Below are 21,218 nucleotides of genomic sequence, written 5' to 3'. Positions count from 1 at the left end.
TTTTGGTTGCTGTCATCATGGTCAAAAAGAAGCTCTTCAAACTCTAGACCTTGAGGCCACCTTCCAAGAGACAGAATAGGTGAGATGAATGGAAAATAAGCAAGAACGAGCCAGGAGATGTTCCCCACAGTGACTTCTACTTACTTCTCATTGCCAGGGGAGTGGGAAAAAACTTGCCTGGGCTTCAAGAAAAACTCTAAGATTGAGAACATTCGATACCATTCACAGACAACTTGAACATGTTTCTTTCTTTAAGCAAATAAATGGAGGAGCACAGACACTGGGAGAGAAGCCAACGTATTTGGCATATCAAGATAGAAAATAATCAGTATCATAAAGCTCATGTACTCTGACAAAAATATCATTAAATTAGAAAAACGTGTATTACAAATACTAATTTCCATTATGATAAACCAAATCACTCAGAAGGTATTTGGAAATACCTTTTTGAATATGCAATATGTCTTTAACAAGCAAATTATAATAAATACATTGCATTAAAATTATGAAATATAAGTTAATGTTTATTTTAGGGAACAGCTATACACATGTTTATGTTAAAAGAAAAAAGACTAAAAAGTTAATGAGCTAGCAGTCCAATCTACAGATGAGACACTGATATAGGAAATCCCACACTCAAAACAGTTATTATATTTTTGTTCCCAGTGAAAATTGTGGCCACTCAGTGAAGAGTTGAGGCTGAGACATCCTAAAACTGATTACATTCCTAGGGGTTTCTCCATGTAAGTTCTTTCATATACAAGAAAGAGAAGAATCACTGAAAAATATTCCAATATTAATATACTCATAGGTTTTGCATCCAGGGAGAAGTTCCATATTTTCCACAATACAGAGGCATCACTGAAGGCTTTCTCTTTTTCTTTATATTTGCAAGTTTCTCTGCAGTGTGAACGTTCACAAGTTTCCTAACAAATATGGAAAACTGGAAAGCTCTCCAATATTGATGATGTTCAATAGGGTATTCACTCCAGAATTAACCCACAAGTCCCTTAAAAACTGAGAGAACATTCAAGACTTTCCCATAGTCACTGCAGAATACCACACTACAGTTTGCTCAGAAATGTGAACACTTTTGCTGTAGGATATTCCGCATTTCTGAGTGTTGTTCCATTGTGTGATTTCCAATGTGTGTCTTAAGGGATGACTGTCCCTGAAGGCTTCTGCATTCTGATGACCTTCACAGGTTTTCTCTCTTAGTGTGAGCTGCCACATGAATCCCTGCTGATAGCACTGAAGGCTTTCCTACAGCTGTTCCATTCTTCAGGATTCTCTTGGTACATAACCTTCTGGGCCCATGAGGGTGAGAGTTTGAGCTGAGAGCTTTACCACACAGATTGTCCTCAAAAGGTTTCTCTTCAGAGTGAATTAATAGGAGTTACTGAATGCTATTTCATATTGATTAGATTAAAAGGATGATGCGCCGAGGGCTTTACTTCATTAATTCCATGGCAAGTTTCCCAGATGTTTCTGAGTGATCTGTTTCCTTCTGTAGTCTCTCACATTGTATCAGGATTGCTGTGTTGTGAGAGTAACACAATAGGAAATAAGTGAAAGCTTAGCAGTCCTCCTGAGGATAGGTCATAAAAGTCATTTTGGCCTCTGTACTGGTCGTCTCTTGGATCACTAACCTTCGGGAGAACTTATTGCCAAATCATAAAGGAACTCGGCCTTGTAAAGAGGCCTACGTGGAGAGGCCTGCATGGTAATGACTGAACGTCCCGACAACAACCAACGCCAACTTTCCAGGCATGTGAATGAGTCATCTTGGAAGTGGACTGTTCATCAGTAAAGATGTTAGATGGCCACAGCTTTGGCTGACATCTTGACTGTAAGTAAGGGCATGAGAGATCCTGCCGTGTAACTACAGAGATAAGCTGTTCCTGAATTCCTGACCTGTAGAAATTGTGAGATAATAAATGTTTGGTGTTTGTGGCCACAAAGTTTTGGGGGATCATTTGTTATGCTGCAACAAATAACTTATACATCCAGTGTGAGCTCTCTCAAACTATCTTAGGGATGAAAGATCAATGAGTGCTTTCCCCCAGAAGTTCCCGCAGTTAATTCATATCCACCTATTATGTATTCTCTTGTGTACAGAAAGGTAGGAGTTACTTGTGAAGGATTTCCCACAATGATTACATTCATAGGGTTTTTCTCCAGTGTGAGTTCTTAAGTGTTTCTTCACAGCTGAGAGATTATTAAAGGCTTTTCCACAGTCACTGCACTCGTACGGCTTCTCTCCGGTATGTATTCTCTTGTGCACAGTAAGAGAAAAGCTACTGCTGAAGGATTTCCCACACTCATTACATTCATAGGGTTTTTCTCCAGTATGAGTTCTTACGTGCTGTGTCAGATAGGAACTCTTCCTGAAGGTTTTCCCACAATCGTGACATTCATAAGGTTTCTCCCCTGTATGAATGCTATTGTGCCCAGTGAGGGAGGACCTTGTGCTGAAAGCTTTTCCACACTGATTACATTCATGGTGATTCTCCCCCGTGTGAATCCTCTTGTGGCTTTTGAGGTTACAACTGGTGCGGAAGACGTGAAAACACTGGTTACATTCGTAGGGTTTTTCTCCGGTGTGAATTCTCACATGCAGTCTAAGGGATGAGGGATCACTAAATGCTTTCCCACAGTGATTGCATTCATAGGGTTTCTCCCCATTGTGGATTCTCTTATGAATAGTAAGGTAAGATCTGCTACTGAAGGACTTCCCACACTGATTACAGTCATAGGGTTTTTCTCCAGTATGAATTCTCTTGTGCTGAGTTAGGTTAGATTTTGTGCTGAAGACTTTAAAACACTGATTACATTCATTGAGTTTCACTCCACGATGACTTCTTTCCTGTGGATTAAGAGACGAATGATAACTATAATTTATAATATTTGAAATACTTAATGTTCTCATAGGAGTTTTCTCTCCCAGGAATTCTGTTACATTATTATAATCAATATTTTGGCTACTTTCAGTGGTTGTACATGGTTTCTGTCCAGTTTTAGAGTTAAGAAAGTTAAAAAGCATAGATGCTTTGCCACAAGTCCTTATCAGATTCACAAAACATTTTCTGATAACTTCTGGATGAAGTTTTGTTCCCAACAGTCAATATCTGAGCCACAGATAGGAAATATTTACTTGTGGGAACTCTCAGTGAAGAAATAAATTTGAAGCTAACTCACACTTCTTTAAATATTTACAATTTTCACAGTGTCTCTCCAGGGACACGGCATTCTCAATTATAAATGACACTTTCCTTTAATGCCTCTCCTGGTTATTTTGTGCCCTTTCTAAACTTAGGGCATTCTCCTACTGTAGAGAACCAGAAATCACCCATGTTAGTCTTACCGTTTTTACACGTTTAGACTGTTCTTTTCTGAAAACATGCTTCTTAGGAGTTAACCATTTGGCTTTAAGTAGAGTCTCCAAATCTGAAACAAAATGAAAAGAAATTTAGGTTGATGGAGAAAATAAATGGAAAAGTGCACACATGAGTAAAGGCAGATTCTGAGGGATCAAGGTTTTTGAGGATGTTTGGAACAAAGAGGATTTGGTTATGAAAATTTTAGGTATTAATTTTAAAAAAGGATTCTAGACAAACTGAGATTGATCACAGATTGATGAAAGGAGGAGTGATCAGGAATGCAAAGTGGGAAGGAACTTGACTGAAATTTTCAAAAGAGTTGCATCTTTGTTTCTTCCCTGAGCCTGAAGCGAAGCATGAGATGATGATGAGAGAGTCAGAGAGAAAAGAAAGGACATGAGGAAGCTCATACCAAAAGTTCTTGTGCATCTTTGGCAGGAACAGGGTATTTTACAAAGTTGCCTGATTGACATTAACTAATGTAATACTCCCAACCCCCAAGTCACTGGCCAGAGCTATTCCTCACAAGGGCTCACATCCGCCTGGTGCTCACCTGGACAGGTGCTTGGAAGAATTCCTCTTTCCTCTGTCATCACCTTCTTGTCTTGTTCCAACTGGGATATCAGACTGGGTTTATTAACACGACACCCTATTTATGGAAAACGTACACATGATATAGGGAACGGTGCTGGGGACAATCAACTCCATGAAACGAATGCCAACATTTCTGAAGATGGAAAAGGGTGACTTTAGGAACAGTGAAATAAATAATGCCCCCCCCTTTTTTTTCTTTTTTTTGAGACGGAGTCTTGCTCTCTGCAGCAGCGTGATCTCAGCCCACCGCAACCTCCGCCTCCCGGGTTCAAGCAATTCTCCTGCCTCGGCCTCCTGGGTAGCTGGAACTACAGACGCACACCACCACGCCTGGCTAATTTTTGTATTTTTAGTAGAGATGGGGTTTCACCATGTTGGCCAGGTGGGTCTCCATCTCCTGACCTTGTGACCCACCCACGTTGACCTCCCTAAGTGCTGGGATTACAGGTGTGAGCCACTGCACCCTGCCAATTACACCTTAATTCTAGTGTATAGGGTAACTCTCACAGGGAACAAAAATGCAAGCATATTCAACTAGATATTCAGGGTGACAGGGCAGAAGCAGCTCCAGAAGCGCATGCCTGAGTTCAAATGCACACTTCAGAGGCCCTGACACTTTTAACCATGAAGAATATAAAGTCAGGACAAGAAATAGATCTTCAGTGCATAAGGCAGGAATTAGAGACAGCCCATGAGGGTGGGGCCGTATGGCCCCATTCATCACTGTACTCCCAAGCCCCTGCACAGACCTAGGGACACAGAGGTGCTTAAGAAAACTTGACAGAAGTGATGACAGTGACAGTGGTGGAGGAGGGAGTTCCAGACGTTCATCCCTCCACAAAAACAGTGAGGAAACTGGCAAAAGCGGTCAGAATCAACTTTATTGGAATTGTAGAAATGTATCCAAAGTCCACAGTCATCAGGAGCATGCCTTCTCAGAAAACCCAGCTGAATCTGGGTGAGAGAGCTTTATGATACTTTAAATGGACCTCTTTCCCCCTGCTTTGTCTACAGCCTTGAAGACAACAGCCTGGATTCCTAGTACTTGCAGGGAGCAGAACAGACTTTACTCCATGGTTGCTTTTCTTGACCTAGCTGGTGGTTCCCTGAAGGACTGGCTCAAAGGGTTGCCTTTATTTATCTAACTCCAAATTCTTTCAGGGACTGAGCTGGTTACCTGGATCACATGTGATCGACACATGTGAAGGCAAATGTATTAGTCAGTACTGCCTGAGGCAAGAGAAGACAGTACAAGCAAACAAAAGACTAACCAAAAAACCTGAAAGGAAAAATGGGGAAAAAGATGTTTGGGGAGTAGGACTTTGAAAATCTTCCTCATATTCTTAAGAACCTGTAATTCCAAGCACATACTCAGGGCTGGGAGCATGCCCAGAAAATACTTAGAAGGCACGAAAACCTCACCTTTTGGTGACCTTCAGGCTCTGCACAAGCCAGAAATGAAGGTCAAGGCAGAGTTAACTGCCTAAGTATTAAAGGCATGTCCCTATGTACACGCAGAGCCCATGTAAAGAGACTGGAAGTTTTTTCCTTTTTTGTTCCAGGCCGTCAAATCACTATATGACCATTACGCTATCAGTGGCCACACAGGACCGATACAGACATTACAAAGTTAGTTCTGAAACAGAACTACTGTATATCCTAACAAGAGTTTACAATATATAATACTCCAGAACTTTAGAATATACCATAGTTCTATTTCAGAACTAACTTTAGAACTGTCGTATGTTCTACAGATACATACAATACCAACAACAACAAGCAAAACAAACTCTGGAGATGAGGAAAAGTCTGATTCCCAAATTGCTATATGATAATATTCCAAATGTGTAGTTTCAACAAAATAATTACGAGGCAAGCAAGGAAACAAACGTTGGGCCCATTACAAGACAAATGAAGCTGATAGAAATTGTCCCTTCAGAAATTCAAATACTGGACTTCACTAGACAAGTAAAATAAGTCAACCATTTTAAATCTGCTAAAAGATGTACAAGAAATATGTATAAAGAACTAAAGGAAACCATGAGTACAAATTCTCATCAAATGAAAAACAGCAAAACAGGTACAACTATGGCATATGAAAAAATACAAAAAAATGGAAAACATAAAGAGAAACTTTAGGAAGGCAAATAAAAAAATTTGAGTTGAAAAGTACAATAGCTGAAATGAAACATTCAGAACATATCTGAGCAAGCAGAAGATAAAATTGGTGACCATGAAGATAGGGCAACCGATATTATCCAGTCTGAGGAACAGAAAAAGAGAGAGGCCAGGGGCAGTGGCTCATGTCTGTAATCCCAGCATTTTGGGTGGCCAAGGCAGGAGGATTGCTTGCATCCAGGAGCTGAAGACCAGCCTGGGAAATATAGTGAGATCCTGACTCTATAAAAAATAAAAAAATTAGCTGGGCATGGTGATACACGTCTATAGTCATGCCTCCCTGTTTGGGAGGCTGAGATGGGAGGATCACTGGAGCCCAGGAGGTCAAGGCTGCAGTAAGCCACAATCACTCTGCTGTACTCCAGCCTGACAGAGTGAGAACCTGTCTCAAAGATACAGAGAGACAAAGAGAGAGAGAGAATTTAAAAAAAGATCAACAGAGCCCAAGACCTGTGGGATACCATCAAACATATATATGATGCAGAGAAGACAGAGATGTGAAGAGAGAGAAAGGGGTGAGAAGGTTGAAGAAATAATGGCTAGAAACTTCCTAAAATGTGATGAAAGGCACAAATGTACAAATCCAAGAAGCTCAAGAAACTCAAGTAGAATAAATTTGAAAGAATAGAGATTCATACTGAAACACACACACACACACACACACATACACACACACATTTTTTAAGCCAGGGTCTTATTCCGTCACCCAGGCTAAAGTACAGTGGTGTGATCATGGCTCACAGAAGCCTTGATCTCCTGGAGTCAAGCAATCCTTCCACCTCAGCCTTCCAAGAAGCTGGGACCACAGGTGTGCACCAGCACATCTGGCTAATTTTTAAATATTTTGTAGAGACAGGGTCTCTTTAAGTTGCCCAGGCTGGTCTCATATTCCTGGCCTCAAGGGGTCTTCCTGCCTCAGCCTCACAAAGTGTTGGGATTACAGGCGTGAGCCATTGCACTCGGCACCAAACACATATTAATCAAACTGTTGAAAGACAAAGGCAGCATCCTAAAAACAGCAAGAGGGAGGTGACCTATCATGTTACACAGGATCCTCGGTAAGATTAACAGCCAATTTCTCAATAGAAACCATGGAAACCACCAAGCACTGGAGTGGTATATTCAAAGTGCTGAGAAAAAATGGCAACTAAGAATTCTATGTCTGGCAAAACTCCCCTTCAGACACAAAGAAATGAAGACCTTCCCAGAAACAAAGACTGAGTGTTTGTCACTATTACATCTACCCTACAAAAAATGATTGAGGGTGACTTCAGGACAAAACGAAAAGACCATAATAACTTGAATCCACAGAGAGAAGTGAAGAACACTGGTAAAAGTAAATACAGAGGTGAATATCAAAGTCACGGACAATGTGTTTTTGGTTTGTAACTTCTCTTTTATTACTACATAATCTAAAGATAAAAGCATAAATGATTATACATCTACATTAATGGACACATAATGTAAAATTACTAAACAAAACAGCTACAGTGAAACAAAGTTTTTATATACTATTGAAACTAAGTTGCTATTAAACTAGATTGCTGTAAATTAAAGTGCTTATTAAAATTCTCAGGGCAACCACTAAGAAAATAACCAAAAAGGATAAAAACAAATGAGAAGGGAATCAAAATGGCCTGCTAGAAAGTATCTAACACAAAACAACAATGAAAGAACTGAGGAACAAAAATGATACGACACATACAAAAAAGTAAATAGCTATCTATAGCAAATAGTGAACAGGCAGAAGTAGCTCCTTCCTTATCAGTGATTACATCATTGCAAGGTGGATTTTGGCAGAATGGATTTAAAAAATAACACAATGACAGATGGTTCCCAGCTTACAATGGTATGATTTTTTAACTTTATGATGGTGCAAAGGTCATACGCATTCAGGAGAAACCACACTTCAAGTATCCTACAACCATTCTATGTTTCACTTTCAGTACCATATTCAATACATAATTTATAATTGTTGAGCTATTCAATACTGTATTTAAAATACCCTGTTATGTTAGATGATTTTGTCCAACTGTAGGCTAACGTAAGTGTTCTGAGCATATGTAGGCTAGGCTAACTGATGACGTTCAGTGGGTTAGGTGAATTACATGCATTTTTGACTTTTATTTTTTCTTTTTTCATTGTTTTGCATTTTTGACTTATAGTATTTTTAACTTACAATGGCTTTACTGGGACATAACCTCATCAAAGTTGTGGAACATCTGTACATATTGTCTATAAGAGACTTACTTCACATTCAAAGACACAAATATGGTTGATAGCAAAAGAATGGAAAATGATTTCATTCAATAAAAATTGTTAAAAAACATAGAGAAAGACATTATAGATGTATAAAGCATCAATTTATGGAGAAAATGTTAACAATTATAAACACATATGTGCCTAATAAGAACTCCAAAATGTATGAAGTAAAAACTGGCATAATGGAAGGAAGATATAGGAAGTTCTATAATAATCGTTCGAGACTTCAACACTCCACTTTCAATAATGGGTAGAACAACATATTAGAAGATAAAAAGGAAACAGAGGGCTTAAACAATAAACTAACTAGACCTAACAGATATATAAAGAACACATCACCCAACAAGAGGACGCATATTCATCTCAAATGCACATGGAACATTCTCCAGGATAGATGATATGTTAGGCTATAAAAAAAGTCTCACTAAATTTGAAAACAATGAATTCCTACAAAGTATCTTCCTTAACCACAATGGAATGAAATTAAAAATGAGTAACAGGGCTGGGCATGATGGCTCACGCCTGTAATCCCAGCACTTTGAGAGGTAGAGGTGGGTGGATCACAATGTCAAGAGATTGAGACCATCCTGGCCAACATGGTGGAACTCCGTCTCTACTAAAAATACAAAAATTAGCTGGGCGTGGTGGTGCGCACCTGTAGTCCCAGCTACTTGGGAGGCTGAGGCAGGAGAATCACTTGAGCCTGGGTGGCGGAGGTTGCAGTGAGCTGAGATTGTGCCACTGCACTCCAGCCTGGTGACAGAGTGAGACTCCATCTCAAAAAAAATAGTAAGGTTATGTATTGGAAGCCTTAATATGGTTAAGGTGACAACACTACCCAAAATTATCTACAGAGGTAAAACAATCATTATCAAAATTCTGATAGTTTTTTTTCCTTTCAGAAATGCACAAACTGATCTGAAAATTCATGGCGTTGCAAGGGATCTTGAATAGACATGTGTTGAATAAGAAGAACAAAGTAGAAAGATTTACATTTCCTATTATCAAAACTTACTACAATGTAACAATCATCAAAGCAGTGTGGTACTGATCCAAGGATGGATATACAGACCAATGAAGCCAGGAGCGGTGGCTCACGCCTGTAATCTCAGCACTTTGGGAGGCCCAGGCAGGCGGATCACGGTCAGGAGTTCAAGATATATAGACCAATGGAACAGAACTGAGAGTACGTAAATAAACTCCAGTGTGTATGGCCACAGAATTTTCAATAAGGATGCCAAGGTCATTTGACGGGGAAAGAACAATATCTTCTATAAAGGTGGTGAGACAACTGGATATACACACGTAAAGAATGAAGCTGGCCCTTTCTCCACATCATATGAAAAATTCACTCAAAATCTATCAAACAGCTAAGTGGAAGAGTTAACACTAGAAAATTCTTAGAAGAAAACAGGGGTAAATCTTCATGACCTTGAGTTGAGCCATGGTTTCTTAGGTATCACACCAAGAGCACAAGCAAAAAAGAAAAACTAGATACAACGGACTTCATCACAACTAAATCTTTTTTTGTTTTTTCAGACGGAGTCTCGCTCTGTTGCCCAGACTGGAGCACAGTGGATCTCAGCTCACTACAACCTCTGCCTCCCAGGTTCAAGCGATTCTCCTGCCTCAGCTTCCCGAGTAGCTGGGATTACAGGCACCTGCCACCATGCCCGGCTAATTTTTGCATTTTTATTAGAGATGGGGCTTCACCAAGTTGGCCAGGCTGGTCTTGAACTCCTGACCTCAGGTGATCCGTCCGTCTTGGCCTCCCAAAGTGCTGGGATTACAGGCATGAGCCACCGTGCCTGGTCACAATTAAAACTTTTGTGCCTCAAAGGACACTATCAAGAAAATGAAAAGATACCCAAATAATAGAGAAATCATTTACGCATTGTATTTTGAATAAGGATTTGGTACCCGGAATAGAAAATGAACTTTTAAAATTCGACAACAAAAATAAACAACCCAAATAAAACATGGGCAGAGGGTTGGGAGCAGTAGTTCACACCTGTAATCCCAGCACTTTGGGAGGCCAAGGCAGGCAGATCACTCGAGGCCAGGAGTTTGAGACCAGCCTGATCAACACAGTGAAACCCTGTCTATAAAAAATACAAAAAAATTTAGCCAGGCATGGTGGTGCATGCCTGTAATTCCAGCTACTTGGGAGGCTGAGGAATGAGAATCACTTGAACCTGGAAGGCGGAGGTTGCAGTGAGCTGAGATCGCGCTGCACCATTGCACTCCAGCCTGGGTGACAGAGGGAGACTCTGTGTCAAAACAAGCAAACAAACAAACAACAATAACAAAAATGGGCAAAGGACTTGAATAGACATTTTTCCAAAGAAAAATACTCAGCAAGTACATGAAAAGATGCTCAAGTCATTTGTCATTAGAAAAATGCAAATCAAAACACAACGAGATAGCACTTCACACCTACTGGTATGCCTATAATCAAAAAGGCAAGTGCTGGAAAGATGTGGAGAAGCTGGAACCCTCATGCATTGGTGGGAACGTGCAACGGTGCAGCTGCTGCGGAAAAGTCTGGCAGTTCCTCAAGAAGCTAAACACAGACCTAGCCTTCCACTCCTAGTATATACCCAAGAAAATGCAAGTGGGCATTTAAACAAAAGCTTGTACACAAAAATTCATAGTATTATAGCATTATTCCTGATAGTCAAAAAGTGGAAACAACTGAAATGTTTATTAATAGAAAAATGGGTTGGGCAAAATGTGGTATGTCCATACAATGCAATATTATTCAGTCATAAGGAATGAAGCGCTGGGACAACATACAACATAGCTAAGCTTTTTTTTTTTTTTTTTTTTTATGAGACACAGTCATGCTCTGTTGCCCAGGCTGCAGTGCAATGACGCGATCTCGGCTCACTGCAACCTCTGCCTCCTGGTTCAAGCAATTCTCCTGCCTCAGCCTCCTGACTAGCTGGGATTCCAGGAGTGCACCACCATGTCCAGCTAATTTTTGTATTTTTAGTAGAGACGGGGTTTCACCATGTTGGTCAGGCTGGTCTCGAACTCCTGACCTCGTGATCCGCCTGCCTCGGCCTCCCAAAGTGCTGGGATTACAGGTGTGAGCCACCGCGCCCGACCCATAGCTAAGCTTTTAAAACATTGTGCTACATGAAATAAGTCAGACACAAAAGGTAATGTATTTTATAATTCCATTTATATGATATGTTCTGGATAGGCAAATTCCTAAAGACAGAAACCACATGAGTGGTTACCAGCAGCAGTGGGTGCTTCACAGGGACGAGGTTTCTTTGAGGGTGATGAAAATGTTGTGATATTAGATAGTGTCGATGGTTGCACAATACTATGAATATATTAAAAACCACTGGATTGGACATCTTCAAATAGTTAAAATGGTGAATTTTATGTTGTATGGATTTTACCACAATAAAAAAACTAAGAAAAGCCGGCAAGTCTTGCCACCGGAGTCATTAAATAAATGCAGGAGTGATGTCAGGCTTACCCAGCGAGGCCAGGTTCCTGCAGTTCTCCAGCATCACGTCCCTGTACAGTGTCCTTTGGGTAGGGTCCAGCAATGCCCATTCCTCCTGGGTGAACTCCACGGCCACATCCTCGAAGGTCACCAAGCCCTAAAGCATTGCAGACATCACAGCTTAGCCAAGGACCACCCCCACCAACGTGCACAGGAAGAGGGGCCAGGAGAACAGAGCCAGGGCTAGGGAAACCTGAGCACGAGATGTGAGGTGGGGTTCCAAGCTCCTCTCCCTGGCTTCTGAGCTCAGCCCTCAATGCTTGTCTCCTTAGGCCACTCCCAGGTCCAGTGCCCAGTACCAAAGAGCAGCCGTCTTTTCTCACTCAGACTGGGGGCTCCTGTGATCTCAGTTCCCTCAGTCTCCAGGGGAGCACGGACCCGTGACACAGCAGAAATCAGAGAAATACTTGGTAAGTGAATGAATGATTTCCGTATGGCCTTCATTAATCGCTTGGGCTTAGAACATTGTCATGTCTTTACTTGGCTTTCCCTTAAAACTCTCAGGAGCACGTGATGTACTCAGGGACCCTGGAGGGAGCTCTGAACCTGCAGTAAACATTAACACACACTGACATTTTCTGGGCAGCCCTCACCCTCCATCAGATGCCTGGAAATCCTGGGATGCCTGAGGACCTGGTTTGGCCATGAGGCTCCAGGCTGCTGGAAGGTATCGAGTCTAACCTTCTGGTCAAAGGAGTAATGACTTGGGAAAAGGAGCATCCGACTCACCCGTAGCCAGCTTGTCAGGAGCTTATCAACCAGCTCTCCACCCTCTGTGTGTCCTTTTTGCTGAGAGGCTGGGAATGGGGAAGATGGAGCTGGAGGAGGAGAAATGAGTCCCAGGGATTCAGGCTTGTCTAACACCCACAGATCTGCCCATGATTGACCATATTCACCTCCTACACCCACACGGATGAGGCACCCACAGAGCGTCGACCTACACTCCACACAAACACCTACCCACAGCTCTCCTAAGATACCCGAACACAGCTCTGTCTCACCAACCAAAAACAGGGCTCAAGGTCTGACTGCACTTGGGGAAGGGATTATTCCCACTTCACAGATGAGGAAACCAAAGTTCCAAGGGTGTCACTGTGTTTTTATCAGGTTCACAGCAAGAACTAAAGGGAGAATTCAAAAGTTCCAGCACATTCACCACAGAGGCGACATCCACAGATACCCAAACACCTAAGTCCCAAATCCCGAGAGCCGCCCGATCAGACACCGAGGACCTCTGGGCCCTGGGGCTCCACTCCTGCCTCACCTACTCTGCCCAACCCCCTCCTGTCCCATGCTGTGGGTCAGAGCCTTTCAAGCCTGGACTCTGAGAAATGCCAGGACCCCACGACTCACCAGCAGTCGGGGGCAGGAGGACGGCCGCCATCCTGTGACTCTGACAGCAACAGGGCAGCCGGGAAGCAGGACGCTCCTCCCTTATTCCGCAGCACTCTCAGGACAGAGCTCTGGAAGAAACGGGAACGCTCTAAGTCTCCATGGCCTCCTCCCTCTCGGTCTGCTGCTGATGGGCCCTCCTCAGCCCATCCTTCCCACCCTCCTTCAAATGCAAGTTCTGGCTTCCACACTGGGCCTTTATTTTGCTGAGCAGGCAATCATTCAGGGCTACCTGATGGAAAACTTGCCTTCCTCTGTCCCCAACACAATGACCGGTACCTCCCTGCCCCACCCACTTTGAGAACCTCGGCTTCACACAGTCTCACAGCACGTTCTTCCCATCCACAAATGCATTCCCGGCTACTTCCTCCTTCCCTGGGGACTCCGGCGCCTCCATCACTCCTTCCACCTCCAGTCCCAGCTCCTGGAGGATGTCAGAGACCCCCAGAGTCTCAGGAGTTCCTCAGCTCCAGGGCTCTTTGACCCTTCTCTCCTCATCAGCCACACGTTTCCACGAGCCCCTCAGCCTTGATCAGCACCGGGCACTGTCCCATCACCCAGAACAACGTTCAGAAACTCCCCTCTCTGAACCCACCTCCCTCCTCAACTTCCACCGTGTTCACCAATTTTTTGTCACTGCATGTCCTCTGACAACACACAGGCCTCAGTCACCTCCTCCTACCTCAGTCACTCGCCTCTTGCCTTGGTCAGCTCCTCGCCTGCCTCAGTCACCCCAATCCTGCCTCGGTCAGCCCCCTCCTGCACATGCTCTGCCTCCATTACCCCCTCTTCTGCCCTTGGTCATCCCCCTCCTGCCTGTGCTCGGCCTCAGTCACCCCCCTCCTGCCACACTCAGCCCCTCTCCTACCCATGCTCTGCCTTGGTCACCCCTCTCCTGCCTCAGCCACCCCCTCTCTTGATTTCATCCTCACCCAGCTTGGATGTCACCGTCCCTCATTTCAGCTGATTTCCTCCTCCCCACCCCACACCGTCATGCCAGCCCAGCAGAACTCCAGCCAGGCGTGACTTCAAACATCCACCTGCTCCAGGGCACATTCGGGCAGACCACTCTGTGCAAGGGCTGTGACGTTGCCACCCTGGAGTAACACGGTCATCAACGTGAAAAGAACACTCAGCCTGCAGGGCGATCCCACAGGTCAGCGTGGCTTCCCACTTGTCAAACCTCCTCTCCTCTCTTTAAACCTCACACCTTCCCCCCTGTCCCCTCTGTGGTAACCGCTTCCTAACGAGCCCTTGACGATCCCAGGCTCCCGGTGCGCACACCCTGTGTAGGCCCAACACACACATGGAATTAGGGCTGACCTGTGTGACCAGCAGAATATGGCTGAGGAGATAGTGGGGATGGGTACAGGGTTGACTTCCAGGGCCAGGTGCTAGAAGGCACTGAAGCTGCTTCTGCCTTGGTCTCCTGGATGCTGCTCTAGGGGACGCCAGTTGCCATGCTGGGAAGATGCTCAAGTGGCCCTGTGTAGAGGCCTATGTGGAGAGGAACTGAGGCCTCCCACCAACAGCCAGCTCTGACTTGCAGGCCATAGAGTGGCCCCCAGTACCGGTTGAGCCTTCGGATGATGCGAACCTAGCTGACAGCCTTCTGCAAGTTTTCAGCCAGAGCCTTCCAGCCAAGCCGCTCCTGAATTCCAGAAACACAAAAGCAGTGAGAGACGATACACGGTCGTTTTTTCAAGTGACTAAGGTTTGAGATCATTTGTTAGACAGTAAGAGATGACAAATCATCTCACTTTCAGCAGATAATCCCAATCCTGCTTCTCAGGGTAACGATCACGAGAAGGAATCTACTTTCCTGTGTTGCTGCCAGCACTGTAACCTGCGCCCCGCTCTCCTGCCTCCTCCCATTGCAGACAAGGAGCTGCCTGCCTTCTCCGCAGGGCCTGCTGGGCAGTTCTGGACTGGGGTCCACCCTCCTGCTTTTGAGTAGCTGTCTGCACTCGAAGCTCTCTCCTCCGCTAATTTTTGTAGTTTTAGTAGTCCGGGTTTCACCATATTGGCCACACTGGTCTCAACCTCCTGACCTCAGGTGATCCACCTGCCTCGGCCTCCAAAAGTGCCAGGATTACAGGCGTGAGCCACCACGCACAGCCCGAAAATGAATTTTCAATTGTGTTTCATTCTCATTGGTTTAACTGAAATAGCTCCATGTGGCTAGTAGCTACCATGCTGGACAGCGCCTACACAAGCACAGGCCTGACGTCCTTGAGGATGCAGAGGCGAGGACCTGTGAGTGGCAGAGTGAGGGCGCGCACATGGCCCTGGGTTAAGGAGGCTGCCTGCAGGTTTGCACAGACAAGAGCTGGGGCACAGTGAGCACTCTGAGCCCTCTGACCAATGCATGGAGGAAAGTGAGCAGCATCACATTTTCTCAGCTCCAAATTCCCAGGTCTCTTCTTTCTACGTCCTTCCTACTCCAGGACCATTACCCAAGCTTAGGCCACAATCATCTGATTCCTAAACTACCTCCGAACACCTTCTCTTTTGCCTCTTAAATGTCTTCTTTCTGAATCCTGAAGTCCTTGTTATCTACATGCTTACACTACATGCAAATTGCATCACCCTCCGGCCCACAACTCTTCAGTGTATTCCCACTGGCCTGAGAACAGAGTCTGAAGTGAGGCTTCGCCTGGCTCTGCCTCTCTCTCGGTCTTGGTCACACCTCCTTCCCTGTTTTGTTTTTGTTTTTTGTGGAGTCTCACTCTGACGCTCTGGAGTGCTGTGGCGTGATCTTGGCTCACTGCAACTTTCGCCTCCCAGGTTCAAGCAATTCTCCTGCCTCAGCCTCCCAAGCAGCCAGGACTACAGGCACGCGCCACCACACGCAGCTGATTTTCGTAATTTTAGTAGAGACGGGGTTTCACCATGTTGGCCAGGCCAGTCTAGAACTTCTGGTATCAGGTGATCCACTCGCCTTGGTCTCCCAAAGTGCTGGGATTACAGGCGTGAGCCACTGCGCCCGGCTTCTTTCCCTGTTCTTGTCTCAGCCTCAGCCATCCCTGTGTTCCCAGTGCAGGGAGCATGGCAGCCTCTCACCTGCTGCAGGGACTTGCCTTACGCAGCTTCCTTGACAGGCAGTGCTCTCTTGGACATATCCCTGTCCCCTCACTCCAGTCAAGCCCTGTGACTAGCTACATCTGACCCCAACTTGGAGATGGAGCAACAATTCCCTGTTTTAGGGGCCTGTGAACCCCAAGTGGGAAAATAAAGGAAAACCTTCAAGTTCCTTTAAGGGAAATTCCAGGCAGCCAGCTAGCCCCAAAAGTAAATAAGGAACTTGTTAAACAAGAAGGTAACAGAACCTAAACCAATAGCCAAAGAAGTTAAGGTTCCAGAGATGTCTGCTTTCCCCATGGAAACTAAAGATAATGCCTTAACATGCGTCCCTGAGTTGCCTTTCAGAGGCTGGGACTCCCACTGAGGACTCCCACCAAATGGAGCTGCTGGCTCAGAGACCCCAGATGAGGGGGACGTGAAGGCTGAAATCAGCGTCCTTTGTGCTAAGTTGCTTGCTGAGGGGCTTGGAGAAAGTCACCTCCCTCAGCCCGTTCACATTTTCCTACTGACTCTAAATTTTTAAACAAAGCTTCTTTTCCTTAACCAATTACAAATCAGAAAATCTTTGAATCTACCTGTGACCCGTACACTCCTGCTTCAAGACATACTTGCCCTTTTAGGTCTAAACCAGTGTCTAACCTCCATGTATAGATTTATGATTTTGCCTGTAGCTTCTGCTTTTCTGTAATTTACCGTTGCCTTCAGAAATCCTTGCCTAGCTGGGCGCAGTGGCTCACGCCTGTAATCCCAGCACTTCGGGAGGCCTAGGCGGGCGGATCACCTGAGGTCAGGAGTTTGAGGCCAACCTGGCTAACATGGTGAAACTCTGTCTCTACTAAAAATACAAAACATTTGCCAGGTGTGGTGGTATGTGCCTGTAATCCCAGGGACTCGGGAGGCTAAGGCAGAAAAATCACTTGAACCTGGGAGGCGGAGGTTGTAGTGAGCTGAGATCGCACCATTGCACTCCAGTCTGGGCGATCAAGTGAGATTCTGTGTGATTAAAAAAAAAAAAAAAAAAAAAAAAGGCCGGGCGTGGTGGCTCATGCCTGTACCATCTCAGCACTTTGGGAGGCTGAGGGGGGTGGATCACGAGGTCAGGAGATCAAGACCAGCTGGGCCAACATGGTGAAACTATGTCTCTACTAAAAATACAAAAATTAGCCAGGTGTGGTGGTGGGCACTTGTAATCCCAGCTACTCAGGAGGCTGAGGCAGGAGAATTGGTTGAATCTGGGAGGTGGGGATTGCAGTGAGCTGAGATTGCGACACTGCACTCCAACCTGGGTGACAGAGCAAGACTCCGTCTCAAAAAAAAAGAAAAAAATCCTTGCCTAGCAGCCACTGGGAAGGCCAGGATTTGAACAATTAATGTTCTGGTCCTCCTTGCTTAGTGTTCTGCAATAAGAGCTTTTCTATCTGATGCAGCAACCCTCAATATAGACATCTGGTTTCACTGTACCACCAGGTGAGCAGACCCCAGTTCGGTTCTATAACAACTTAAGCTCTCAAGCTAAACATCCTTCCCAAGAAAGCTTCCCTGTTCCCTCTGATCAAGTTCACTTGTGCCAAGCTCACACACCACTCCTGTCATTCATTGTTTAACATTCATCTTCCCTGTTAGAAGGTAAACTTTATGGAGTTAGGACAGGGGCCGTTTCAGGTCCTCTAGGGTCCCTGTGCATCTGACCCAGGACCTGACTCATGGAGGCGACCTGGTTTGCCAAGGATTGTCCCGGTTTGAACACTGGATGTCCTGTGCCCTAGCAAATCCCTTGGTACTGAATAAATGAGGATGGTTGGTCACCATAAACTGTGTACTCAAATAATATCTATTGCATGATAAGTAAACATTCCCTCAAGAGTGTTGCAGGAAAGCTAGAATGGAAAAGGTGCGCACACACACACACAATCAGTAAAAACCCCACTATTTAATACAAGATTATTTAACATGATTCTCTGCAACATGAATCACCACACTGTTATTTCACAGAAGTTTTAAGAAACAAAGTTAATTCCTATTAGGAGGTGATATGGTTTGGTTCTGTGTCTCTCCCACCCAGGTCTCATCTCCAGTTGTAATAATCCCCACGTCAGAGGAGGGGCCAGGAAGGAGGTGACTGAATCATGGGGTTGGACTTCCCTCTTGCTGTTCTGACAGTAAGTTCTCATGAGATTTGATGGTTTAAAAGTCTGACGCTTACCTCTTCTCTCTCTCTCCTGCAGCCATGTAAGACGTGTCTTGCTTTCCCTTTGCTTTCCACCATGATTGTAAGTTTCCTGAGGCCTCCCCCACCACGCAGAACTGTGAGTCAATTAAACTTCTTTCCTTTATACATCACCCAGTCTCAGGAAGTTATTTAAAGTAGTGTGAAAACTCTCAGGTAGTTCTTTATAGCAGTGTGAAAATGGACTAATACAGGAGGCAAGGTGCAGAGGACAATCTTTTTGGAAACCAGTGCCCTACCCTTTAATTTATAAGTTGTTGCTTAATATTCTTCCAAATGTTTTCAAATCTCATTAGGGGGAAAAAAAATCCCACTGCTCAAAACACATCTGGTTGCCAGTCAATTTAATTTTAAATGTGTTACTAATGTAAGAAAGCTCAAATCATCCTTTTTACCAATGTCCTCATATTTTGAAGTTTGGTGGAGGCTGATATGCCTTTAGAAATAAAATCGACAGCCTGGTGTGGTGGCTCACGCCTGTAATCCCAGCACTTTGGGAGGCTGAGGCAGGCGGATCACTTGAGCTCAGGAGTTCGAGACCGGCCTAGCCAACATGGCAAAAATCCGTCTCTACTAAAAATACTAACGAAATTAGCTGAGCATGGTGGTACTTGCCTGTAGTCCCAGCTACTCATGAAACTGAGGCAGGAGAATTGCTTGAATCTCGAAGGTGGAGGTTGAAGTGAGATAAGATTGCTCCACTGCACTCCAGCCTGGGCAACAGAGTGAGACTTGGTCTCAAGAAAAAAAAAAAAAAGTCACATCAAATAGGCCTGAAGAATGTTGCTAAGTAGTCCTGCTAGTTGTTAGTAGGAAGACTTGTAACACTACATATACATGTACAATTTTCTACATTTATACTTACATAAAATCCAGAAACTTTAAGCATTATAGCATACCAGAAAATCTGCATTTAGCTACAGTTACACATCTTTACATTATTTGTATGTCTGTTTTGTAGATACTTATTTGCATGTAACTATATTTACTTATTTATACACATATAACCAAAAATACCTCTGTCTTTTTACCTTGAACTCTCCTTAAGATACCTTCACTCTCAGTGACTTCCATGTGGTTACAACCCCAGCACAGGAAAAGCCCGTGAGCAGTTCTTCTACACAGCAGAGCCTGCTGGAACCTTGTTGTAGGCTCCACACTGTACTCACCTGGTCACACACAAATCCACAACGACAGGTGGACCTTGCGGCAGGCTTCAACACGAATCTGAGCTTGAACGATGTTTTTCTCATCTGAAAAAAAAAAAAGGCACAAAGATTTCTTTCGAGGCTTTGTATAGGTTGTACAGTTGTTGGACACAGCTGTTGGAAACACCATCCCATTCACTTTTTTGGGTACTCAATGATTAAATGTGTAATAAGGGCCTAGCCTGTGGGCCGGGACTGGATTTACCTGATTCCTATCCGGCCATCTGCTCCTTAAGAGGGGAGAAAGCAGCTTAACGCTGTGTGCATTTGACTTGCTCAACTTATTAGACTGGAGAGAGCTTCTATGGTCACTCCAGAGACTTTAAAAATATCTTGTCACTTAGAGGCCCTAGTAAGTGACTAAGCTGAATTTTTAACAATGTATACAGTTTATTCAGAACTGCAGATTTTTTTTTTTAAGGCCCTAGAGCAGGGTTTCCCAACCTGGCACTACTGATAATTCCTTGTTGTGGGGGATTGTCCTGTACAACGTAGAATCTTTAAGAGCGAGCAGAGTCCCTCTTCCCCGGCCTCCACCGTCTAGGTGACAGTAGCAGCCTCCCCTCCCCACAATTTGTGACAACCACAGCCGTCTCTAGCTACAGCCAAAAGTCCCCTGGGGCGCAGAATCGCCCTGGGTGAGGGCGACTGGGGCTCTCTGAGGAGGCGACAACGGCGAGGGCCCCGATCCAGGGGCAAGCAGCGGCTTCGCGCTGACCTGCTTGCACACTGCCGGAGGCCTCATGGACAGAAACACGACTACCGGGAGGGACGCAGGGCCCACGGCTGGCGGTGCCCGCGGCCCACGTCGCCCCCAGGACTCGGACCCGAGCCCCCGCCAGTCGCTCACCGAGCCCGGCCCCTACCGCGGGCCAAAAGCGCCGACTCGCGGGGACGGAGGGACTCGCTCTCCGGTGCCCCACGCGCAGCCCCTCCCACGGCACCGCCCCGCGCTTCCGCTTCCGGTCTGGGGATCGCCGCGCTACATGTCCGTTTCCGGCTCCCACGGGCAGCCTCGCAGAGTCTAGCGTGTTGGGGTTTCGGCGCTTAGGTGGCAGGCGCGGCGGGCGGGAGCGGCGGCCGCGCACCCCAGCCTCAGGCAGAGGTGTTCTAGTTTGCTTACTGGGCACAAAGTTGGGCCCTGGCCTGCTGCAGTAGCGGGGGCAGGTTTGGCCCTGGGGGCGGAGCCAGGCTGATTGTGGGCGGAGATTAGTTCCGGGGCGGGGCTGAAGGCGGGAAACCGGCTGCGGCCGTACCAGGCCTGGAGGGCGAGGCTGATTGAGCAGAGACCAGTTCCAGGGGCGGGGCTGTGGGTGGGGCCCATTTCTCGGGGCGGATGCTACAAGGCTTCCAGAACTGGGGTGACTGAG

General features: G+C 45.3%; 1 protein-coding gene across 5 annotated transcripts; it reads right to left on the bottom strand.

Annotated features, from left to right (window-relative positions):
- Positions 1-497: 497 nt before the first annotated feature.
- Positions 498-20,997, bottom strand: ZNF558 (zinc finger protein 558). Of its 5 annotated transcripts, none has more exons than XM_010388849.2 (9): positions 20,699-20,997; positions 19,810-19,893; positions 14,653-14,980; positions 13,291-13,400; positions 12,667-12,755; positions 11,908-12,034; positions 3,934-4,029; positions 3,365-3,447; positions 498-2,866 (listed from the first exon to the last, which is right to left on the bottom strand). In XM_010388849.2, exons 4-9 carry the CDS (start codon positions 13,319-13,321, stop codon positions 2,084-2,086), a joined length of 1,209 nt encoding a protein of 402 aa, XP_010387151.1. In that variant the 5' UTR covers positions 13,322-13,400; positions 14,653-14,980; positions 19,810-19,893; positions 20,699-20,997; the 3' UTR covers positions 498-2,083. The 5 variants fall into 5 exon arrangements, with proteins under 5 accessions (XP_010387151.1, XP_030792601.1, XP_030792603.1 ...); XM_030936741.1 differs by having other exon boundaries at positions 20,567-20,700; XM_030936743.1 differs by lacking the exon at positions 20,699-20,997 and adding an exon at positions 20,054-20,538 and having other exon boundaries at positions 14,927-14,980.
- Positions 20,998-21,218: the final 221 nt, after the last annotated feature.

This window comes from Rhinopithecus roxellana, chromosome 8, assembly GCF_007565055.1.
Source record: "Rhinopithecus roxellana isolate Shanxi Qingling chromosome 8, ASM756505v1, whole genome shotgun sequence".
Lineage (NCBI taxonomy): Eukaryota > Metazoa > Chordata > Mammalia > Primates > Cercopithecidae > Rhinopithecus > Rhinopithecus roxellana.
The sequence above is the reverse complement of the archived record's forward strand: the minus strand, read 5'-3'. Positions and strand labels throughout refer to the sequence as shown.